We start from the raw sequence: 21,943 nt of genomic DNA on the forward strand, positions 1-21,943 counted from the left end.
ATGATTGCGAAACAAGTTAGAAAACGAGTTAGAAAACAAGTTAGAAACGACGTTGATCGATTGAGAAGATATCCCGGGAATGCATTCTACACGGCCTAATAAAGGGTCCAATTAGGTCACAAAGTTACAAGATTAATGCTTACTCATCGAGTGTTAATAGGAAGGTGCTAATCACGCACTCCTATGCTAGCGACAAATCAAGTGAAAAGAGAGATGCATTCAATTAGGTTATAGAATTGTTAATCGATTTTTAAGGCTATGTCGATGCCACCTAACATGTATAATTAGGTTATTAAAACGATCTAATGCCGTCTAAATGAGTCATATGTTAACAATCAGAGTTCGAACTAACATGCGAAGGATCCTAGGGCAGGTCGAATTGAACGAAACAAGCTAGGGGTCAAAAGCGAGGAACAAAGTTAGAATTCGTTTTATTAATGTCCTACCTTGAACACGAGGATATGTAAATGAGAAGGGGGATACGACCGACCTATGTGGCGGATTTCTTTCCCAACTCAAGTCAACGCGGGTGTTCATGGTGGTACTTTAACTCATACTCATACTAAACTAGTTTCATAGTTAACGATATCAAACGATGCAAAACGATAAACAATGTAAAAACGAACAACAAAAAAACAAACATAAAAAAACGAAACAAAAGGGAAAAGAGGAGGATTTGATGCACCCTCAACCTACATGTATCATTGACACCGTCTTGGGTCGTAATCGATCGTAGATTTTATCTCGAGAGCAACATTCAAACTGCAATTTGTCACTCGTTTCATGGTGAAAATTAGATTTAAAAGATGTTTTGAAAACTAGAAAGAGAGTAGAACAAAGATATTAAAACAAACCACGCTCGTTCTGAGTTATTGGGCACGAAAAACGAGCACAAACAGAACTGGACAGACAGGAAAAGCCGCGAAAACAGAGTGTATGACACTCTATTTTTCGAGGGGATTCGTGTACTCTCAAGGTCAATTTGGCTCGTAAATATTTGTCTAAGATGTAGATGGATGTTATATGGTTAATTAGGAACAAGAAACGCGAATTTTAATGGAGATTTGAAAGGGGAACGAAGGGTATTTCGAGAGAGACACAAACTGTTTCTCAGTTTGGATGTCTCGGTTTTGTCGAGGGTTTTGAGAGGCAATTAGGGTTTGTTTTTGGAGATTAATGCTGGTGAGTGACGGTAGTATGTATGGAGAACTTATAGGAATGAAAGTATGGCAGAGGGGAGGTAATTATAGGGAGTTAAAGTAGGGTAAAAGAGAGCAACAAGCAGTCGGGCTGCTCTGTTTCGTTGCTGCTGTCCAGCAACTTTCGTGAGCTCGTGTAGGGTTTAGGAGGGGTGTTTCTTGGTGGTTAAGCTAGGGTAATATGGGTAGGATACTAGGGTATGGATTAGGGTTAATGGGCACAGGTTTAAGTCGCGTTTGGAGCGGGTTTGGGGCTTGGTAATGCTGAACACGGGAAAGGGTATGGACTGGTTGTGTGGGCTGTTTGGGGCTCGAAAATAAGGAGGTACGGACGAGGGTTTGCGTGGGGTTAGGGCCTGGTTATGAGGGTGAGTGATGGGTTGGGTTATGGGTCAGGAGCTGGTTCGGGTTTGCTTCGAAAATCGTGCCCAAATCAAGTTGAAAACGAGCTCAAGATCGCGTATAAAGCCGTCGTAAAAAAATCGAGTTCTTCAAATACGGTTTATAAACGATTTAAATTGATTTTTAAAATCAAGTAACTTAAGAATGATTTTTCAAATCAAATATCTATTTTATCTTCAATAAAATAACTTAAGAAAATAAATTCAAATTAAAACAATAAAATGAATTCACTTTAAAAAACATTAATTTAAAGATCATTTAAATTAATAAAATACTTCATCGACTACGCCCATTCTACGCCGTAAAACGAGCTCCAAATAATGACAATGACAACTAATGAATACATGTGTCCTATCATCATCGGGTGTTTGTCGGGTTCTCTATAAATTCCAATATCAACGGATACGGGTATCTACAGAGCCCCCACTTTGACTGAGGCTTGGACAAGGCGAAAGTCAAAGTATACCCCAGGTCCCTTTCGACCTGAGGATTCTGCGGGTCGTTTATAGTCCATTAGACTTGCGTATATAAGCTCGCCAGCCATAAGAAGAGATCATACCTAAAACTTCGTTGGGGATTAACTCTTGCTTCTGTTGCGTCAAATTATTATCATTGGTCGTCGACCCATAAAATTGCATATATGGTGGGTTGAGCCTTATCCTTAGGCGCCTACGTATCCGTTTCTGACAGAATCAAACCGCGTCGTAGTTCAGCAACTGCTGACACATGCCCAAAGTTTATCATCTGCTGGAGTTTGTCCAAAATTCATCATCTGCTGACATTTGCCAAAAACTTATCATCTGCTGGCAGGTGCCCAAATGGGACGGGACTTTCCAAGGAGGTTGCCGCCGCTTTCATCATTTGCTTTCAACTACGGAATTCTTCCATTTCATACTCTTGTATTAAATTGAATTCTGAGTGGATGTCATCCATTTCATCTTGATAATGGTCTCTGAAGCCAACGGCTTCAGAGCCCCCAGTTTGCGATGGCTCTTAAGTCGAAGACTTTAGAGCCCCCAGTTGAAGCATATCCTGCTATATTTGAAACACAGAAAATGTACAAGCAATAATCATTACATATGCAGATTTGGATCATCGATCTTAAAATTAGATCATTTGAAAGATTGGGTCATCGACCCGAAAATTGAATTTGAAAATTTTGAATAATTGGGCCATCGACCCGACGTTTGAATTTGACATCACTTGGAATGTTGGGCCATCGACCCGAAATTTGAATTTGAAAGACTGGATCATCGACCCGAAATTTGAACATGTTGAAAATTTTGAATAATTGGGCTATCGACCCAAATTTTGAATTTGAAATGAATCACTTGGATGTTGGGTCGTCGACCCAAAATTTGATTTTAAACTTTGAGATTTGAACCTTGACTTGAAATGTACCACTACTTGGATCATCTATCCCATAATTCGCAAAAAGTTTTTGAAATTTCGGAATTCTGAAATCTTTGGCATTTTGAAATTGAACCTTGACGGGTGAGCAGGAAATACGACTCAAACACTCTGTATGACCCGTAAACAAACGTGGGCGTAGCCCGCTACCGTAAAACAAAAAAGGAAAATAAAACCGTAAGTGTGCCTGAGTTTAAATTCAATTATTGACCCGCTGGGGGTAGAAATGTAAATTGGCCATTTCTGGCGCCAAAAGATGGCAAAAGGGAATCACAAGGCCATCGGACTTGAGACAGAGATATCGTATGGCATGGGCGTGCTCCCAAGGGCACATGGGAATCAAGATCACTTGACATTGACAAGGTGGATTAAACTCACGGAGCAACAACGTTAGCTTCGCCTAGACACTAAACACAGACTGATTTATGAGAATAATTGGACATCACACATCACTCTTGTTGGGAACATTCTGCCACTCTTCTCCTCGCCTCCTTTCTTTTCAGCGAATATTCATCATTTCTTGCCACCGCCTTCTTTCTTTTCAGCGGGCTTTTACTATTTTTCTTCCATGCCTTCTTTCTTTTCAGCGGGTTTTTCATATTTTCTGTTCCCAACACAAACTCACATTTATATGACTCAGCATCTTTGCCTAAACCGTTAGATAAAGCTCATTCTGAGACTTGATACTATTCATCCGAACCTATATCCTTATCCTAGCCTACATCGAGTGCTAAGACTGACTCAAACAAAGGTGGCTTCATTTGGACTTGGTTAAGACCCGTAAGAAACCGACAAGATGACAACTTGGTTGATGAGTGGATTGAATCCCTTATTCTGAAGGACTGCCTACGTATTCGCGTGGAGCGAAATCAAATCCGACGTAGTTCGATCAAGGTGCATAAACTTGGCATTTTAATTGTGTGTACACACTCGAAGGTTTTACCTATGGTATCATGTCGTATCCCATTCTAGCCTGTAAGGTACTGTTAAATCCCATGTCTAGGGTTGGTACAAAAGGCTGTGGTTCTTTGGGATGTGGAGCTTGGTAAAAATACGTTCGCAAGGTAAACTATCATTCTGAAGGTTCGTTTTGTGGTGCTAAGGCTAAGGGCTATGGCTTATAACGTGGTTGGAAATGGTGTCTCAGGTTTGATGAACCTGAGTGCAAATGGGTCGGGAATCGATGTGGGTTCAAATTTTCATGTCTGGATCCTAAAGGCTTGGGTGTACTAACACAAACTGATTGATTCTCAGAATCCCTAACTATTCCCTCGTAAATGCCTCGGGACGGACTTAGGAGTATGGATAACTGCTGATGGTACTACCTGACCATTTTGGCTTCGCCTTTGAACTTCGATCAACATTTTGACATCTCTTTTTCTTTTTTCTTTTCTTTTCTTCTTCTTTTCTTTTTTTCTTTCCCTTTTTCTTTTTCTTTTTCATATCTTTTCTCTTTCATTTTTCATTTTTTCTTTTTCTTTTTTTTTCGTCCTTTTTTTCTCATCTTTTCATTCTTTTTCTTTTTTTCTTCTCTTCTTGAAAATGGTCTTCTATTCATTCCCTTAGTCACAAATGGATACACCTTAAAAACTGGGCTTCGCCAACTAAATTGGGTTAGAATTAACAATTCCTTCTTAGAACGGGTTGATATCTTCTCTCTTCGAGAGGGGATGATTCTGTGGGAAAAAGGCTTGCCTTCCATCATCGATATGGAAAACAAGGAGCTAGTCTGGGTTCGTCCTAGAATCATCTAAAAGCCTATCATAAACTTGGTTTTGATGGAGGTTTTCTACCGCCAGACATGGAATAGGTAAAGGAATCAAACACAGGATCCTAGTGTAGCTTACATTTTGAAACGGGACATATTTCTACCCCAGGGATGCCTTTGAGTGTGTTGTGCATTTTATCATGTTTCAGAATGATTGAGGATTGAAAACAAGACATATTTGGAAACGAAAATGCAACTTTTTATTGGAATGGCAAAAGCTTAACAGACTCGAAAGAACGATTCCTAGGACACACCCTAGGTCATCACGGAACAAACGACTCAACTTCAAGAAAAGAAAGTCCTAGACTCGACTCGACTAAGATAAGAAAACATATCCCGACTCATAATTTCCAAATCTAGTTTTGAGCTTTCCCTTGTTCAGTTGTCAACTTAGATGCTCGGCTCTTGTCCTTGATCCCTGTGATGGTTTGCCTCCATCCCGAGGTAGTCCTCTGAGGATCTACGCTAGTGATGGAGGTTGGTGAATCGAATTGTCTTTTATTAACTTCGTTAATGAGAGGAGTACATTCTAGAGCAAGACTCCTGACTTGAATTTCATTCTTCGGGTTTGGCAAGAATTCAAAGCAATCCACAAATATTTTCCCGATAAACACCCCTTTTAAGTGACATGGGCGGATAAGATGGGAATAATCGACATTGTCTTCGACAGAAACAAAGTTGGCGTGATCGCCAAATGGATTGGTGATGTTATTGGGTTTTATGGCTGGGATTGGGAGCGTTCCGTTCTCAATCATGTCTTGGATTTCGTGCTTGATCGATAGCACCTTTCAAGATATCATGGCCTTTCCCTTGATGAAAGGCACAGTAGGCATTTGGTTTATACCATTTACCTTGTTGATCAGCGGGAGGGTCCGGAGTTGGACTAATAGGTTTCAGCTTTCCTTGGGCTATGAGCCTTTGGAGAGCGTATGTATAAGTGCATCCGATATCGGTGAATGCCCTAGGTGTTTGGCGCTGCGACTTCTTCGATTGCCCTTCTAAGAGATTGATGGCTTCATCAATATGGGCCGTTGCTGAGGCCTTGCCCTTAGACGATGAGGCCCCTTGGTACCCTTTCGGCTTTTCAGCCTCTGTCCTTATGACATCATCTTCTACCTTTATCCCGATTCTTATCAATTCTTTGAAAGAGCCAAAATTCTGGTATTTCAGAGCATTGCGGTAAATAGGTCGTAGATTCTTTACGAACTTATCTACCATTTCAACCTCGTCAGGCTTCTTGGCTAATTTCACGCTTTCAGCGCGCCATCTTGCAAGGAATTCAGTAAAGCCTTCTTTGTCTTTCTGTGTCATCACCTCCAATGTTCTTATGTTGGTTTGAATCTCGACATTATCAGCATAGTGCTTGCAGAACTCCACCATAATATCTTCGAAAGTGGGGAAGTTCTTAAGGTCAAGACTGTAGAACCACGCCTTGGGGTGTTCATCTAGAGATTGTGCGAAAATTTCAGAGAGCATGTCAGCAGGTACTCCCTTCAGTGCTAATTACCCCTTATAGGCCTTAACATGGTGGACTGGATCTTCTGTGCCTTTAAACTTTGGGATATCAGTGAGTACCATGTTTGTAGGCAACTTATCCTGAACTGGGGCATAGGCCCTAACATTTTCGTAGTGGATGTTCTTCCCCTGGGAGAGTTTCAGACGGTCTTCAATGAATTTGAACCGTTTCTCCAGATCAGTCAGAGGTGGGGTGGAGGAATCTTCACCCAGCTTGGATTCGATCACATCCATTCTGGCCCTCATGAGGTTCACGGCCTCAGTGAGTTTGTTAACAGCGTCTTCCATTGCTTGAAGTCGGGATTTTGGCGGCCTTTCTACAAGAAAACCCCGAACTGAGTCAATATTCAAATGTAAGAGCCCCTGCACACTTAAGGACACGACACCAACTCGATTCAAACAAAGACTCGACTTATGACTGACTAACCAAAAGGTTCGACTCACGGTTGGATTTAGACCTCGATTCATTTTGGACTTGACAAAACGACACGACCCAAACCGTCATAACTCGATTCTAAACTGGACTCGGTGTGACTAAACCCGTGATTGGACCAACATAGTCCTTAGGTTCGTATGAAACGTCCACAATGGCTTAGCTTGGACGTTTCTGTGGACTGTCCAAGACCAAAAGGTAGACAAACATGACTCAAAGCCCAAGAGGTGAGCTTGGGTGACCCAACAAGGTCGTGTTCTAGACACTTGGGACAAAACACGCCTAGCCATACACGACCAGGACTCGGACACGACTCGACGCATTTCATGCTTGGTTAAGGTTCGAGAGGAATTTTGGATTGAATTTGAAAAAATGGATAATCGATTTGAAAATGAGATTTAAAATGGGCAGCATGCCGGCTATAAAAGCTCATTTTGGGCCGAAAAAAAAAAAAAATCTAGTCCTACTTGGGCAGCATTCCGCGTTTTTTTTTTTAAAACCATGCTATTTCGAAAGTAAGTTGTTCAAAAGTTCGGTTTTGAAATTGACATGGAAAATTTGAAAAAAAGGACTTGGGAAATTCACCTTGCACATTGTCATTCTCGTGTTATAAGGATGTATGCTCCTAGACATTTCTAAGTCTCGGCAAGTCTTCTATAAGAAGGTCTATACCCTCCATCCTTTAGGGTCTAATAGAACAAGGTCCTTTAGGTAGAGTACCTAGAAGAGCATCCTCACCCTCAAGAACCACGACGAGGCGGAGAGGAAGCAAGCAATGTGCAAGCACCTGGCATAGTGGGACATTGCCCCCCACGCATCACGAAGAAGCGCTGGGGCGGCCCGGGAAAGTCCTTAAGGGTTTATGCATGAATCGTAGCACTACGAATAATGTTTTACTTTCCAATACTTTCTTTTCAAGTTTCACCTCGGAGGAAAAGACCTTAGAAATAAAGTGTAACTAGTCCTCTTATCCCCAGCGGAGTCGCCAAATTGTAGACAACGCCCGCGGGATCTGCGTCCGCGGGATCCACACTAGGCATTATCGACTTAAGGTTCTTTCGAATCAAATTAAGACAAATTAGAGTCGCCACCAAGTTTTATGGGAACTAGGAACCGTTCAAGTCAACTTTACACCTTTCATCGAAAAGCATAAAGCCAATCGACTACGAGTGATTAAAGATAAAGACTTGTACCCTATATCACTCGATTTGAATGACTCTCGTAATCCAATGGTATTTAGACGGATCCACAAACCATAGATCTTGAGTAAGGGGTGAGGGTACGTGTTTGGAAGCCCATAAGGACACCTAACCCCACCCGTCAATAACGGCCTCTACTAAGTCAAGTATCGGATTTCAAACAAGGTCGTAGCTACTGCGATATATGATATGCAAACATCGTTTTAAAACCCTAACATGTGACAACAATTTCTATGTCGTTTTAGATGCAACTAAACTAACTTTGTCAAAGTTGTAATTTAGCATGCGGGTTGATTGATCTAACAACATATAAACGAAACAAACAAGGCTTGATGGGAATGGGGGAGCCGTTGGGATCTACCCTATTACAACCCAGGCATTTCATGCCGACACAACGAGAAATTAAAGATACAACTCGAACTAAATACAATTGCTATATACGACACCAAAAACGACACCCTACATGGCCAATTCGGCCTAGGAAAACGTGCACAAGGGGTGGCCCACGGTTTACATAACTCACGGCCTTGGGTCACTCCTCGTAATGCGTGCTTTCGCTTAATCTTATCGAATTAGACATTAGGTCACACACTAAAGCATGCATTAGCATAAATCGGGCCATGTCGCTTTAAACAACATGCGATTTACTACGCTCTTACACGAATTGGAACACAACCATCTAACCAAATGAGACTAAGGTTTTTGAAGAAGTTTTGACTCGATAAAAGTAAAACAAACTTGAAAATTACAACTCGATGAACAAACTATAAATTACAAGCTACAAAACAACAAAGAATAAACGATACATAAAAAAACGAGGCAAGAAAGACAAGAGACACGGCCACCCTCACGGCCAAGCCACGACCACCCTAGTTCCTAGGTTAGGTTCATTAGTTAGATCAAATGATTGCGAAACGAGTTAGAAAATGAGTTAGAAAACAAGTTAGAAACGACGTTGATCGATTGAGAAGATATCCCGCGAATGCATTCTACACGGCCTAATAAAGGGTCCAATTAGGTCACAAAGTTACAAGATTAACGCTTACTCATCGAGTGTTAATAGGAAGGTGCTAATCACGCACTCCTATGCTAGCGAGAAATCAAGTGAAAAGAGAGATGCGTTCAATTAGGTTATAGAATTGTTAATCGATTTTTAAGGCTATGTCGATGCCACCTAACATGTCTAATTAGGTTATTAAAATGATCTAATGCCGTCTAAATGAGTCATATGTTAACAATCAGAGGTCGAACTAACATGCGAAGGATCCTAGGGCAGGTCAAATTGAACGAAACAAGCGAGGGGTCAAAAGCGAGGAACAAAGTTAGAATTCGTTTTATTAATGTCCTACCTTGATTACGAGGATATGTAAATGAGAAGGGGGATACGACCGACCGATGTGGCGGATTTCTTTCCCAACTCAAGTCAACGCGGGTGTTCATGGTGGTACTTTAACTCATACTCAGACTAAACTAGTTTCATAGTTAACGATATCAAACGATGCAAAACGATAAACAATGTAAAAACGAACAACAAAAAACAAACATAAAAAAACGAAATAAAAGGGAGAAGAGGAGGATTTGATGCACCCTCAACCTACATGTATCATTGACACCGTCTTGGGTCGTAATCGATCGTAGATTTTATCTCGAGAGGCCGTCGTCGACGAAGGAACAAAGCAACAACACGTTTTTTTGTTAATCTGGACAGCAACTTTCAAACTGCAATTTCTCACTCGTTTCACGGTGAAATTTAGATTTAAAAGATGTTATGAAAACTATAAAGATAGTAGAACAAAGATCATAAAACAAACCACATCGTTCTGAGTTATTGGGCACGAAAAACGAGCACAAACAGAACTGGATAGACAGGAAAAGCCGCAAAAACAGAGTGTATGACACTCTGTTTTTCGAGGGGATTCGTGTACTCTCAAGGTCAATTTGGCTCGTGAATCTTTGTCTAAGATGTATATGTATGTTATATGGTTAATTAAGAAGAAGAAACTCGAATTTTAATGGAGATTTGAAAGGGGAACGAAGGGTATTTCGAGAGAGACACAAACTGTTTCTCAGTTTGGATGTCTGGGTTTTGTCGAGGGTTTTGAGAGGCAATTAGGGTTTGTTTTTGGAGATTAATGCTGGTGAGTGACGGTAGTATGTATGGAGAACTTAGAGAAATGAAAGTATGGCAAAGGGGAGGTATTTATAGGGAGTTAAAGTAGGGTAAAAGAGAGCAACAAGCAGTCGGGCTGCTCTGTTTCGCTGCTGCTGTCCAGCAACTTTCGTGAGCTCGTGTAGGGTTTAGGAGGGGTGTTTCTTGGTGGTTAAGCTAGGGTAATATGGGTAGGATACTAGGGTATGGATTAGGGTTAATGGGCACGGGTTTAAGTGGCGTTTGGAGCGGGTTTGGGGCTTGGTAATGCTGAACACGGGAAAGGGTATGGACTGGTTGTGTGGGCTGTTTGGGGCTCGAAAATAAGGAAGTACGGACGAGGGTTTGCGTGGGGTTAGGGCCTGGTTATGAGGGTGAGTGATGGGTTGGGTTATGGGTCAGGAGCTGGTTCGGGTTTGCTTTAAAAATCGTGCCCAAATCAAGTTGAAAACGAGCTCAATATCGCGTATAAAGCCGTCGTAAAAAAATCGAGTTCTTCAAATACGGTTTATAAACGATTTAAATTGATTTTTCAAATCAAGTAACTTAAGAATGATTTTTCAAATCAAATATCTATTTTATCTTCAATAAAATAACTTAAGAAAATAAATTCAAATTAAAACAATAAAATGAATTCACTTTAAAAAACATTAATTTAAATATCATTTAAATTAATAAAATACTTCATCGACTACGCCCATTCTACGCCGTAAAACGAGCTCCAAATAATGACAATGACAACTAATGAATACATGTGTCCTATCATCATCGGGTGTTTGTCGAGTTCTCTATAAATTCCAATATCGACGGATACGGGTATCTACATATTGTATTTCTTTTATTGTATTGCTTGTATGCTCTCACATGTAATCGATCTTAAATTTCTACTTCGACATTATTGCATGTTAAATTACGTGTTAACCGACTTAGTTAATTCTCACATGCTAGGATTAATCTAATGGATGTTGCATTGCATGCATATAATCGACAACATATCAAGTATAGATAATTTCCCTAATCATTAGTAGAGGCCGTTATCGAGGCGGGCGGGATTAGGTGTTCGACCAAAAGAGTTTCCTAATACGTACCCTCACCCCTTACTCCAGATCTCTGTGAACATCCGTGTTCATTGACATCCACGAGAGTCATTCTAGACATAGAATGCTAAGGGTAACGAGTTCTTGGTGTTCATATCACTACTTTGTGTCTTGACATGGCATGAGGTATTCGAACGGTTTCCAATTTTCCAAAATAAATTGGTGGCGACTCCACAAATGCAACAAAAGAAAAGCTTGCTTCGCTTTTCGCCCCCGTGGGCCCGCGTCCACAAAACCTTTGAGGTATGGAACTCATTAAGGACTACCACCTGTCCAACCTAACTCTGTAGTAAATAAACATGCTAAAAGGGATAAACTGAATAACATCCTTTATTCATCAAAATAAATAATATTCAAGCAATGCCAGTCGATTTCATTTGACCGCATTGAATCTGGTTAACCAGATTGGGTATCCATCGTAAAAGCACTACGTAGGTGGGCACAATCCCATATTTTTAGCAGTTTTTGAAAATAGTTTCCTGTTTAAAGCCTTTGTCAACGGATCGGCAATATTACTTTCCGACCTTTCATAATCTAAAGAGATTATTCCAAACTTGATCAAGTTACAAACAATATTATACCTTGGGCGTATATGCCTACTCTTGCCATTATAAGCCTTACTCTTGGCTACATGGATGACAGCTTGCGAGTTAAAATGTAGCGGTACGGATGGCATAGGCTTTGGCCAAAGAGGAATGTCCACTACGAAACTTTTCAACCACTTAGCTTCTCGACCAGCCAATTCGAGAGCTATAAATTCCGATTCCATTGTAGATCTCGCATTACATTTTCTTGGATGATCTCCAAGATACCGCTACTCCTGCTAAAGTGAAAACATAACTACAGGTAGAGTGTATATCATTACTCTCCGAGATCCAGTTAGCGTCACAATATCCCTCCAAAATTGGAGGATAACCACAATAAGATAATCCAAAATCAGCAGTACCTTTAAGATATCTAAGCAAACGAACTAATGCACTATAATGATTGTGACCAGGGTTATGAGTATATCTACTCAATCTCCCAACAAAATATGGAATATCAGGACGAGATAAACACCTAAGATACATGACACTACCAAGAATCTTAGCATAACCAGCTTGATCCACACTATCGGGTAGATTCTTTTTTAAATGTAAACTACCATCAAAATGTAACACCCCCATTTAATTATGAGCCTTTAGCTAGGCCTCCCAAGTAAATGAGAGCGTTACCATCTTGGTTGCCCGAGGTAGTGAATAATAAAGTACAAAAAAACAAAGTACTTTAGATAAAATTTGCGATTAAATTTTTATTACAATTTAGTCCAACTAAAAACTCAATATAAAATTAATTACAACTCGAAGCAGAATTAAATAAAGTGAACAATTAACTATATGATCTAAACTTCTAGGTAGACTGACCGAAGTCCTCACGCATCCCCATAAGCTCCCAAGTCAGCTAACTCAAGTACCTGTCCAGTCTGCTCCCCAGTTACGGTTCATCACAGGTGTTCAAGAATACACTGTCAACCACGAGGTTGAGTAGGAATAACCAACAACAATACAAGGTGAAATGATATGATATGATGCAAATACAACTGAGCTTATCACCCGAAACACCCGTTCATCCCGCCAATCCCTGGCCCGGGGTATCCATCACCCAACCAAAGTTGAGGTATTCATCATCCCAACCGAAGTTGAGGTATTCATCATCCCAACACAAGGTTGAGGTATCCATCATCCTAGTATAAAACTGAGGTATCCAATGCAAATGCCATGCCAATATAAAAATCATCTCAACACGAGGCTGAGGTATCCAATGCAAATAATATGCAACACAATAATAATTCATCCCAGAACGAATCTGAGGTGTCCAATGCAGATGATATGCAACAACAATAATAAATAATGATAGCCAACCAATTCATCTCAGACACGAAACTGAGGCATCCAACAATAATAATACACCTTATCCAATAATCCAATAATTCATCCAATTCATATTACATAATAAATTGCACAAGTCATTAATAATAGCACGAGTTGAGTAGTTATCCTACCTGATAGCAATTCTTTGAGTCACACAAGCAATCAAATCGATCCTTTACAAATCAATAACCTACATAACATAATTACGTACAATTACTACATAACCAACCAACTAATCATGCATTTATGCTATGTCCATCACGTCCTAATCCTTTTGACAACTTCAAAGCTAAATCTCTAATTCTACCATTTACAGCACAAATCAGTCTCACTATAAAATTCGTAATTAATTCGATAAAAATTCAAACGACGTAAGACCAATGGGGTTGAAACCCTAAGACGCATATCTACGGTTCTTGTGAAATGGATTTTCCTCAAATTCCAAACGTATCAAGGTTTCTTGAAAGATTTAAAAATACTAACGAATTCCATCGCATAAAAAGTATCGATTCATAAAACAAGTTTAACATATGATTTTTGAGAAATTCCAATTCCTAGAATCATTTAGACAGACTCTTCAAAGTTAATGTATAAAAAACACCTAGAATAGTTTTGACATATAAGTTAGGGTTTCGAAGCATTCTTTACAACACTAGCACATTCGCGGACTTTTTGGCGACATGTTGATAAATAAATCACCCAAGACAAACCATGTGGAAGATTACTACGAAATTTTATATGCATAAACTACACTTTAAATAAATCCCAGTCTCTTAATTAACTTTTCGGAAAAGAACAATTTAAGACCACGAAATAAATTAAACAAGACAACCTACGAATCTGCCAAATTGCTGTAACTTTGTTTCTTTAATCTAATCATGTTTAACCTAATCTTTATGTAATTAAGCACGACTTCTACCATAATCGTACTATAATTTAAGTCTTTAAGATGAACAATTATATCTTAGAAAGATTAAAGGCACCTTACAAAAGAAAAGATCGAATCCAATAGAAGCAGATGTAAAATCCCCAAATTGATTGCCCAATTCCCTTTTCTCTTTTTTTTTTCCCTTCTTATTCTCCTTCTCCCCCTCTAACTTATGTGTGATATTTGTAAAAGTGAAAAGTAATTTATGAATAGGTCTACCCTTGTATTTATAGTAGTAAAGGTAGGTACAATTAGGAAATTATTAGGAAACTTACCTAATTATAATATGTGTATTATTATTATTACTATTATTATATAATTATTTTATACTACATATTAAATAAATTTTTGTATACTACATATACGGTTTACACGCCCCAACAGGAGTCCCATATGCCATCCCCACTCATCTACCATTTATTATTTATTTCCGTCTCACAACATAATTCTCTAATTAATTATAATTCATAAAATATATTTTAAAACACATTTTAACATTTCCACCGTCTGACTAACCACTAACCAAGCCCTAAAATATGGGTATTACAATCTTCCCTCCTTAAAAAGAACTTCGTCTCCGAAATTCACCCAAACTACCCAAAACTGACACCATACATAGTAATAGAAATGCTATCATTATCAACTAAAGAAAAATAAATCGTATTAAACACACATTAAACAATCACAAGCAAAATATAGCAACTCAAAACTTTAATAGTATCTCACAAAAGATGTTCTTCCAGGCCCTTATCAAAATAACCAAATTTCTTTAAAAAATTTCAACATAATGAGCCTGAATAAGACAATAACCTACTAGTTTTATAACTCTTAAACCAAGAATGACAAAAACTTCACCCAAGTCTTTTATTCCAAAAGAAGTTTTAAGCATGCCTTTAGTGGAATCGATAACATCTAGTGAAGTGCCAAAGATAAGTAAATCATCAACATAAAGTGTCATAATAACACTACCACTAGAATTAGACTTCATATAGACATATATCAGCATCGTTAGTTTTAAAACCAAGAGAAACAATCATATTATGAAACTTTTTATACCATTGTTTCTATGCCTATTTAAGTCCATAGATAAATTTAACAAATTTACAAACTTTATGTTATTGACCAGGCACTTTAAACCATCAAGTTGATCCATATAAATCTCTTCATCGAGATCACCATTTAAAAAAAAAAAGTTTTCACATCCATCTGATGCACAAGCAAGTTATACATGATAGGAATCTTAGTCATCGGGGAATATGTGTCAAAATAGTCTAAACCAAACTTTTGGATGAAACTCTTAACCACCAACCTGGCTTTAAATTTATCAATAGTCCCATCAACCTTCATTTCTTCCTAAACACCCATTTACACCATGTAGGCTTACAACCACGAGGTAAGTAAACAATTTCCCAAGTATGATTAGATATAATGCACTCAATCTCACTATCAATGGCCTCTTTCCACAAAGAAGCTGTGGGAAATAATCTGTATACTTCCCTTATTATTAAGGATTATAACGAATTTTATGATGACGATCACTAGTCATAAAATAAAATACATAAACAAAAGTAGAGGATTCAGAAATAACCTTCGGTCCTAGCAAATACGGCCTAAGAACAATATCAAAGTAGATATTCGCCTATCAGTTGCACCCAAGACGATATGAGATATGCCCTATTGATTATGCTAGAATCGATCTAAAATTTTCTATAAATTAGGTTGTTTTTTGTGTTTTTCTGATGAGGGAGGAGGCTAGGTTAAAAGAGAATTAGGGTAGAATCATTATCACCCTTTCCTTCTTATTGTAACCGAAATATGGGAGTGAATTAGGGAGATATAATCTTCCCTAATTCGGCCCACTATAACTGAAATAAGGAGTATAATCTCCTTATTTGTGGTTATTCCAAAAATGTATAAAATGTGTTAAAATTGCCATCTAGTGAGGATCGAACCCATGACCTCATGGTTTGTGTACCCTCACTATTACCACTATGACACATTCATCTTGTTGATATTAAATATAACCGATTACATTTAATTACGAATTAACAGATTAACTCGTCCAAGCTAACATTACATACATTTAATTAAATATAACTTATTATATTTAATTTACGAATTGACAGTTAATTCGTCTCAACTAATATTATTTAATCTTCATTAAATAATTGTCTCATCAACACATTGACTAACTGTTTAGTCATATTAGGCATCAATGTGATCATATTTCTATAACCACATCTCTCAAACACATCCTATAGGTGTGACCTTTAGGGACCAGTTGATCACCACCATCTGTATGATAATAACGTCAAACTTTCTAGCAAGCCAACCGTTATTAGGTAAACGTTAATCAACTGATTAAATATACGAAGTATACCCTTGTGAACCTGTAAGAGATTTACAAATGTTATCACACTAATTTGTGGAGGTCACAAGCTCCAACAAACTCCCACTTGTCCTCACAAGTGTATGTGCGATAACCGATTCTCATATCCTAAAATTTCTCCCACTCAATGTAAAACAATTTGCAAATCCGTATTCACAAAGGTCGTATTTTACAAGCGATCATTATCAAGAGTGGTTTCCCCGACTAGAGAGTAACTTAACTGATAAACGAATCAACATTCGAGCATGGCCATGCATTTCAGTTACAACTCCTCGAGTGGCCCTGAGAAATAACTATACCTGATAAGGGTTGGATATTTTTCTCAACTCGAATCCTGCAGATGTAAGCAAAGTATGAAATGACCCAGAAAAATCTACTTAGCCTCCAGTTACGGCAGACCGTGAGAAAGAAACCAAAGTCACCCAAAAACTGCCTTAATCTCAAGAGACAGTCGATAGTCAAAAGAATCGACTCTAGGAACACAATGGATGTCCTATCCACGACCTGGCACCGAATGTATTTAAACATTTAGGACTCCATTACGTTGTCACAAAAAGTTGTCCTACGAGGTAACGTTATAATCTCGCATCCGTGATCGATCAGTCAACCGTTTGACTTATGGCTCGTTGAACCCACCATCAATCGACTGCACAATATAATAGCCGGAGTTATCAGCTCACATTGGCGATTACGGACCAAAACAAATATGATGTAATTCAGTTCACTTTGTGGCGTTCAATGTTGTCAGTACAATCCACATAAAAAACAAAATATTATATATAAAACGATGAAGTTATAAATAGTATATGAAAAAGATAATGTATCAAATCCATAATCAAGTACTACAACTCAGGAACACGTTTAATTCCCATGGAATTAACGTGCCCTACATGCTTATCATAATTCAACGATTCAGTAGTAGAATTTGCTACAACACTCTGTTTGGAACTCTTCCAGCTGACCGCAGCACCATTAAGAGTGAAGACGAACCCGGACTGAGATTTTGAATCATCTCGATCCGTTTGGAAGCTAGCATCTCACAGAACGATTGCGCATAGCTTAGTATCGCCTCCATAAGTTAATACCCAATCCTTAGTCCTCCGTAGGTACTTGAGGATGTTTTTGATGACTATCCGAGTGTGTTTCACCGGAGTCTTTTGGTATCGACTCGTCATACTCAATGCATATGCCACGCCTGGACGTGTACATATCATGGCATACATGATTGATCCTATTGCAGATGCATAAGGAACACGACTCATGCGCTCAATCCCTTCGGGCGTCGTGGGTGATCGAGACTTGCTCAACCGCATCCCGGTCGTCATTGGAAGGTTCCCCTTCTTGGAGTTGGTCATGTTGAACTTCTCAAGAATCTTATCCAAATAAGACTCCTGACTAAGTGATAACGTCCGTCGGGATCTATCTCGGTAGATACGGATTCCCAAAATGCGCTGTGCCTCACCCAGATCTTTCATCTGGAAATGGTTCTTCAACCATTCTTTAACCGAAGATAGGAGAGGAATGTCATTCCCAATCAAGAGTATGTCATCGATATACAATATCAAGAATACAATCTTGCTCCCACTCGACTTGATGTATAAGCATGGTTCTTCGACCGATCGAGTGAAACCATACTCTTTTATCACCTGGTCGAAACGATGATTCCAACTCCGAGAAGCTTGCTTAAGTCCATAACTGGAACGCTTAAGCTTGCATACTTTCTTAGGATGTTCGGGATCTATGAAACCTTCGGATTGCACTATGTACAACTCTTCCTTCAAATAACCGTTTAAGAAGGCGGTTTTCACATCCATTTGCCAAATTTCATAATCATGAAATGCGTCAATCGCTAAGATTATCCGAATGGAACGTAACATGACTACAGGTGCAAAAATTTCATCATAATGCAATCCGTGCACTTGAGTGAAACCTTTTGCCACAAGTCGTGCCTTATAGGTATCTGGTTGTGCGTCTACAGAACGCTTTATTTTGTAAAGCCATTTGCATTGTAGAGGTTTTACCTTATTAGGTAAATCAACTAGATCCCATACATCATTCTCATACATGGAGTCCATCTCGGATTGCATGGCTTCGAGCCATAGCTTTGAGTCGGAACAGGTCATAGCACCTTTATAGGTAACGGGTTCATTACTCTCTAGGAGTAAAACGTCATTCTCCTCGACCATACCGATGTATATGTCCGGAGGATGAGAGACTCTACCCGACCTCCTAGGTTCCTCGGGAATATTAACCGTATCAATAGTTGGAGGAACAACTTCCTCCATCCGTTCCTCGGTTGTTGGTTCTGGAATCTCCGACAGCTCGAAGGTTCTATTACTTGTCTCGTTCTCGAGAAATTCTTTCTCTAAGAACGTCGCACTAGCCGCAACAAAAACTCGATGTTCGGTAGGCGAATAGAAGTAATGACCAAATGTTCCTTTTTGATAACCTATAAAGTATGTCTTGACCGATCGCGGCCAAGCTTATCCTGGTGTCTCCACTTGACATAAGCCTCGCAGCCCCAAACCCGAATAAAGGACAAGTTAGGGACCGTTCCCTTTCACATTTCATATGGAGTCTTGTCGTGACTTTAGACGGACTTCGGTTAAGTATAAGAGCGGTGACAAAAGAGCAAAACCCCATAATGAATCAGGCACTACCGTGTGACTCATCATGGATCGAACCATATCAAGTAAGGTTCGATTTCTCCGTTCGGACACACCATTTAATTGAGGTGTTCCGGTGGAGTTAACGCTGAAACGATTCCACAGCTTTTTGGTGTTGATCAAACTCATTTAAAAGATATTCGCCACCCCGTTCTGAACGGAGTGCTTTAATCTTTCTACCCAGTTGGTTACGTACCTGTTCGGTATTCCTTGAATTTCTCAAAGGACTCACTTTTATGCTTCATTAAGTAGACATATCCGTATCTACTCAAATTGTCCGTGAAAGTGATAAAATATCTATAGCCATCTCTAGCGGTAATTGACATAGGTCCACATACGTCCGTATGTATGAGTCCTAATAGGTCACTAGCGCACATTCCAACACCTTTGAAGGAAATTCGAGTCATCTTGCCAATGAGACATGATTCACACGTGCCATATGTAGAAAAATCGAATGCGGGAATAGTCCCATTATCGACGAGTTTCTTCACGCGTTTCTCATTTATGTGTCCCATTCGACAATGCCATAGATAGGTTTGATCTTTGTCACCAACCTTTATTTTCTTATTATTCACGTGTAATACTTCTGTAGTTTGGTCTAAGATATAAATTCCATTCATGGAAACTGCTTTGCCATAAATCATTTCATTGAAAGAGAAAATACAGCTATTATCCTTTATTGAAAATGCAAAACCGTCTTTAGCAAGTACGGAAACAGAAATAATGTTCTTAGACAAACTGGGTACATAGTAACAATTATTTAAAAATAACTCAAAACCACTAGGGAGTTGGATTACATATGTTCCCTTCGAGCAAACAACTCGTGCTCCATTTCGACTCGCAGTCCACATCACCTTTTTCGAGAGGTATGATGTTCTTTAGTCCCTGCAAATGATTACACAGATGAGAACCACAACCAGTATCAAGTAACCAAGTTCCGAAACTTGCATGGTTAATCTCAATCATATGAATATAAGATGACATACCAACAGGAACGACGCGGCCTGCTTTGATGTCCTCACGGTAGACGGGACATTTCCTCCTCCAATGTCCAGTCTTCTGACAATGGTGGCACTCTATGTCACCGCCCTTGCTCTTTGCCTTGCCCTGTGAGCCACTAGTCTCACCAGGTGCACTCTTACCGTTTCCTGGCTTTTTAAACTTTGGCTTTTCTACTGCTAGGTCGCCATGAGCCTTGCCCTTACCTTTACCCTTGTTTGAAATCATGAGAACATCTTGCTTCATGCTCCCACTCAATTTCATATCCTTCTCGGTCTGTACGAGAAGGGAGTGTAGCTCATGAGGACTCTTTTTCAAGTCATTCATGTAGTAGTTCGCCCTGAAAAGGGCAAAACCATCGTGAAGAGAATGAAGCATTCGGTCAATGACAATGCTCTCACTGATTTTGCAATTCAGTGCCTCCAGCTTCTCGACATTCTCAATCATGTGAAGAATGTGTGGGCTAACGGGTTGGCCCTTCTGGAGTTTCGCATCAAAGAAGCGACAGGTATGCTCATATGTAACGATTCTCGGTGCTTTTGAGAACTCGTTAGTGAGCGTGGTGAAAATCTTGTTTGCACCTTGGGCAATGAAGCGTCTCTGCAAATTGGTTTCCATTGCAAAGATGAGTACGTTCTTTATCGCACTCGCTTCCATACCGAAGTCACTATAAGCGAGTGACTCGTTGACTTCTGCATTTGGGCCTGGGTTGACCGGTATTGGCTCAGTTAAGTACTTGAGCTTACCGTCATCAATGGCAGCATTCCGTAGTGCCGCCTCCCAGTCCGCAAAGTTGGACCCGTCGTTTTTAAGACGTGTGAACTGATTCATCTGGTCCATAAAAATTTTAAGCCAGGACGCGTGATCAAGTGTGGCACTAGGCATTGGGATTGCGTTATTTCCAGCCATTTCGTTGTAACAGTATTATGAAAATAAACGTATTCTACACTGCGAGAAGAAGAATAAAAATAATAAGCATGTGCGTCGTTTATATTTTTAAGTCTAATGAACTACTGTCATAACGCGAAGACTCAAAAACATTTATACAATTGATCTCCCTCAAGAATTTTATAAATGATCCCAAGACTCAATTCTCTGTAAATTGATAAGCTAACCTTTTAGCTAATACTACCGTTAGAATTCTTGGTCGATAAATTTCTGTAAATTCTATCTTTAGTCCATCATAATCACGAGAAACTCTTCGGAGTATGATGTTGAGGTAAACTAAGTCAACACAACTACTTACCCAACGTAGAAGGGGTCATATTATGCCTATCGACGAAGAAGGGATTCATAGTTGTTTGCCCTTATAAAGACTAATCTCAATTTCCGTTTTAGAGGAAGATTCCATCAACTTTATTTTAATTCATTTTAAGTGAACTAATATCTAGCATGCGAGAATGAATAAACTAAGGTGATGGCTTAAAGCTGATGACATCTCGTATGTCCATGAAAACTAACATACAACCTATATGAGTCAATTTTCATGCATTTTATTAGTAGGTGGTTTGGTTTTAGGCGGAATATGATGCATAAACTAACATGTGAATGAAAAGCAATAAGAATGAAAAACGTAAAAACAGTAAAAGTCCTAGTGTGGCCTATCCTATCAAAATGAACAATAAATACAAGTTTGAAATCCTCCTTGGACCCGAGAAGCTTGTCTTGATGTTCCATCTTGATCCATGTAGCGGGAGTGAGCTCCAATCTCCATCTTTAGTCTTCTTTTGAAAATTACAATAAATAAAATTTACATAATAAACCTATTTATTACATTCTAATTTCAAAACCCAAAAACTAAAGAAAAATAAAGGAGATTCGAGATCTCATAATTACATTAAAAATTATGTTTCCTTCATTACGAAAACATAATTTGACT

At 39.1% G+C, this 21,943-nt stretch overlaps 1 protein-coding gene across 1 annotated transcript; it reads right to left on the minus strand.

Moving 5' to 3' along the window:
- Positions 1–11,954: 11,954 nt before the first annotated feature.
- On the minus strand, positions 11,955–12,338 carry LOC141601974 (secreted RxLR effector protein 161-like). Its single transcript, XM_074422282.1, has one exon. It carries the CDS (start codon positions 12,336–12,338, stop codon positions 11,955–11,957), a length of 384 nt encoding a protein of 127 aa, XP_074278383.1.
- Positions 12,339–21,943: the final 9,605 nt, after the last annotated feature.

Source organism: Silene latifolia, chromosome 9, assembly GCF_048544455.1.
Source record: "Silene latifolia isolate original U9 population chromosome 9, ASM4854445v1, whole genome shotgun sequence".
In the NCBI taxonomy this organism is placed as follows: Eukaryota; Viridiplantae; Streptophyta; class Magnoliopsida; order Caryophyllales; family Caryophyllaceae; genus Silene; species Silene latifolia.

Excerpts from the sequence above, each read along its gene's own strand:
- LOC141601974 (XM_074422282.1), bottom strand. The coding sequence starts at position 12,338 with ATGGGGGTGTTACATTTTGATGGTAGTTTACATTTAAAAAAGAATCTA.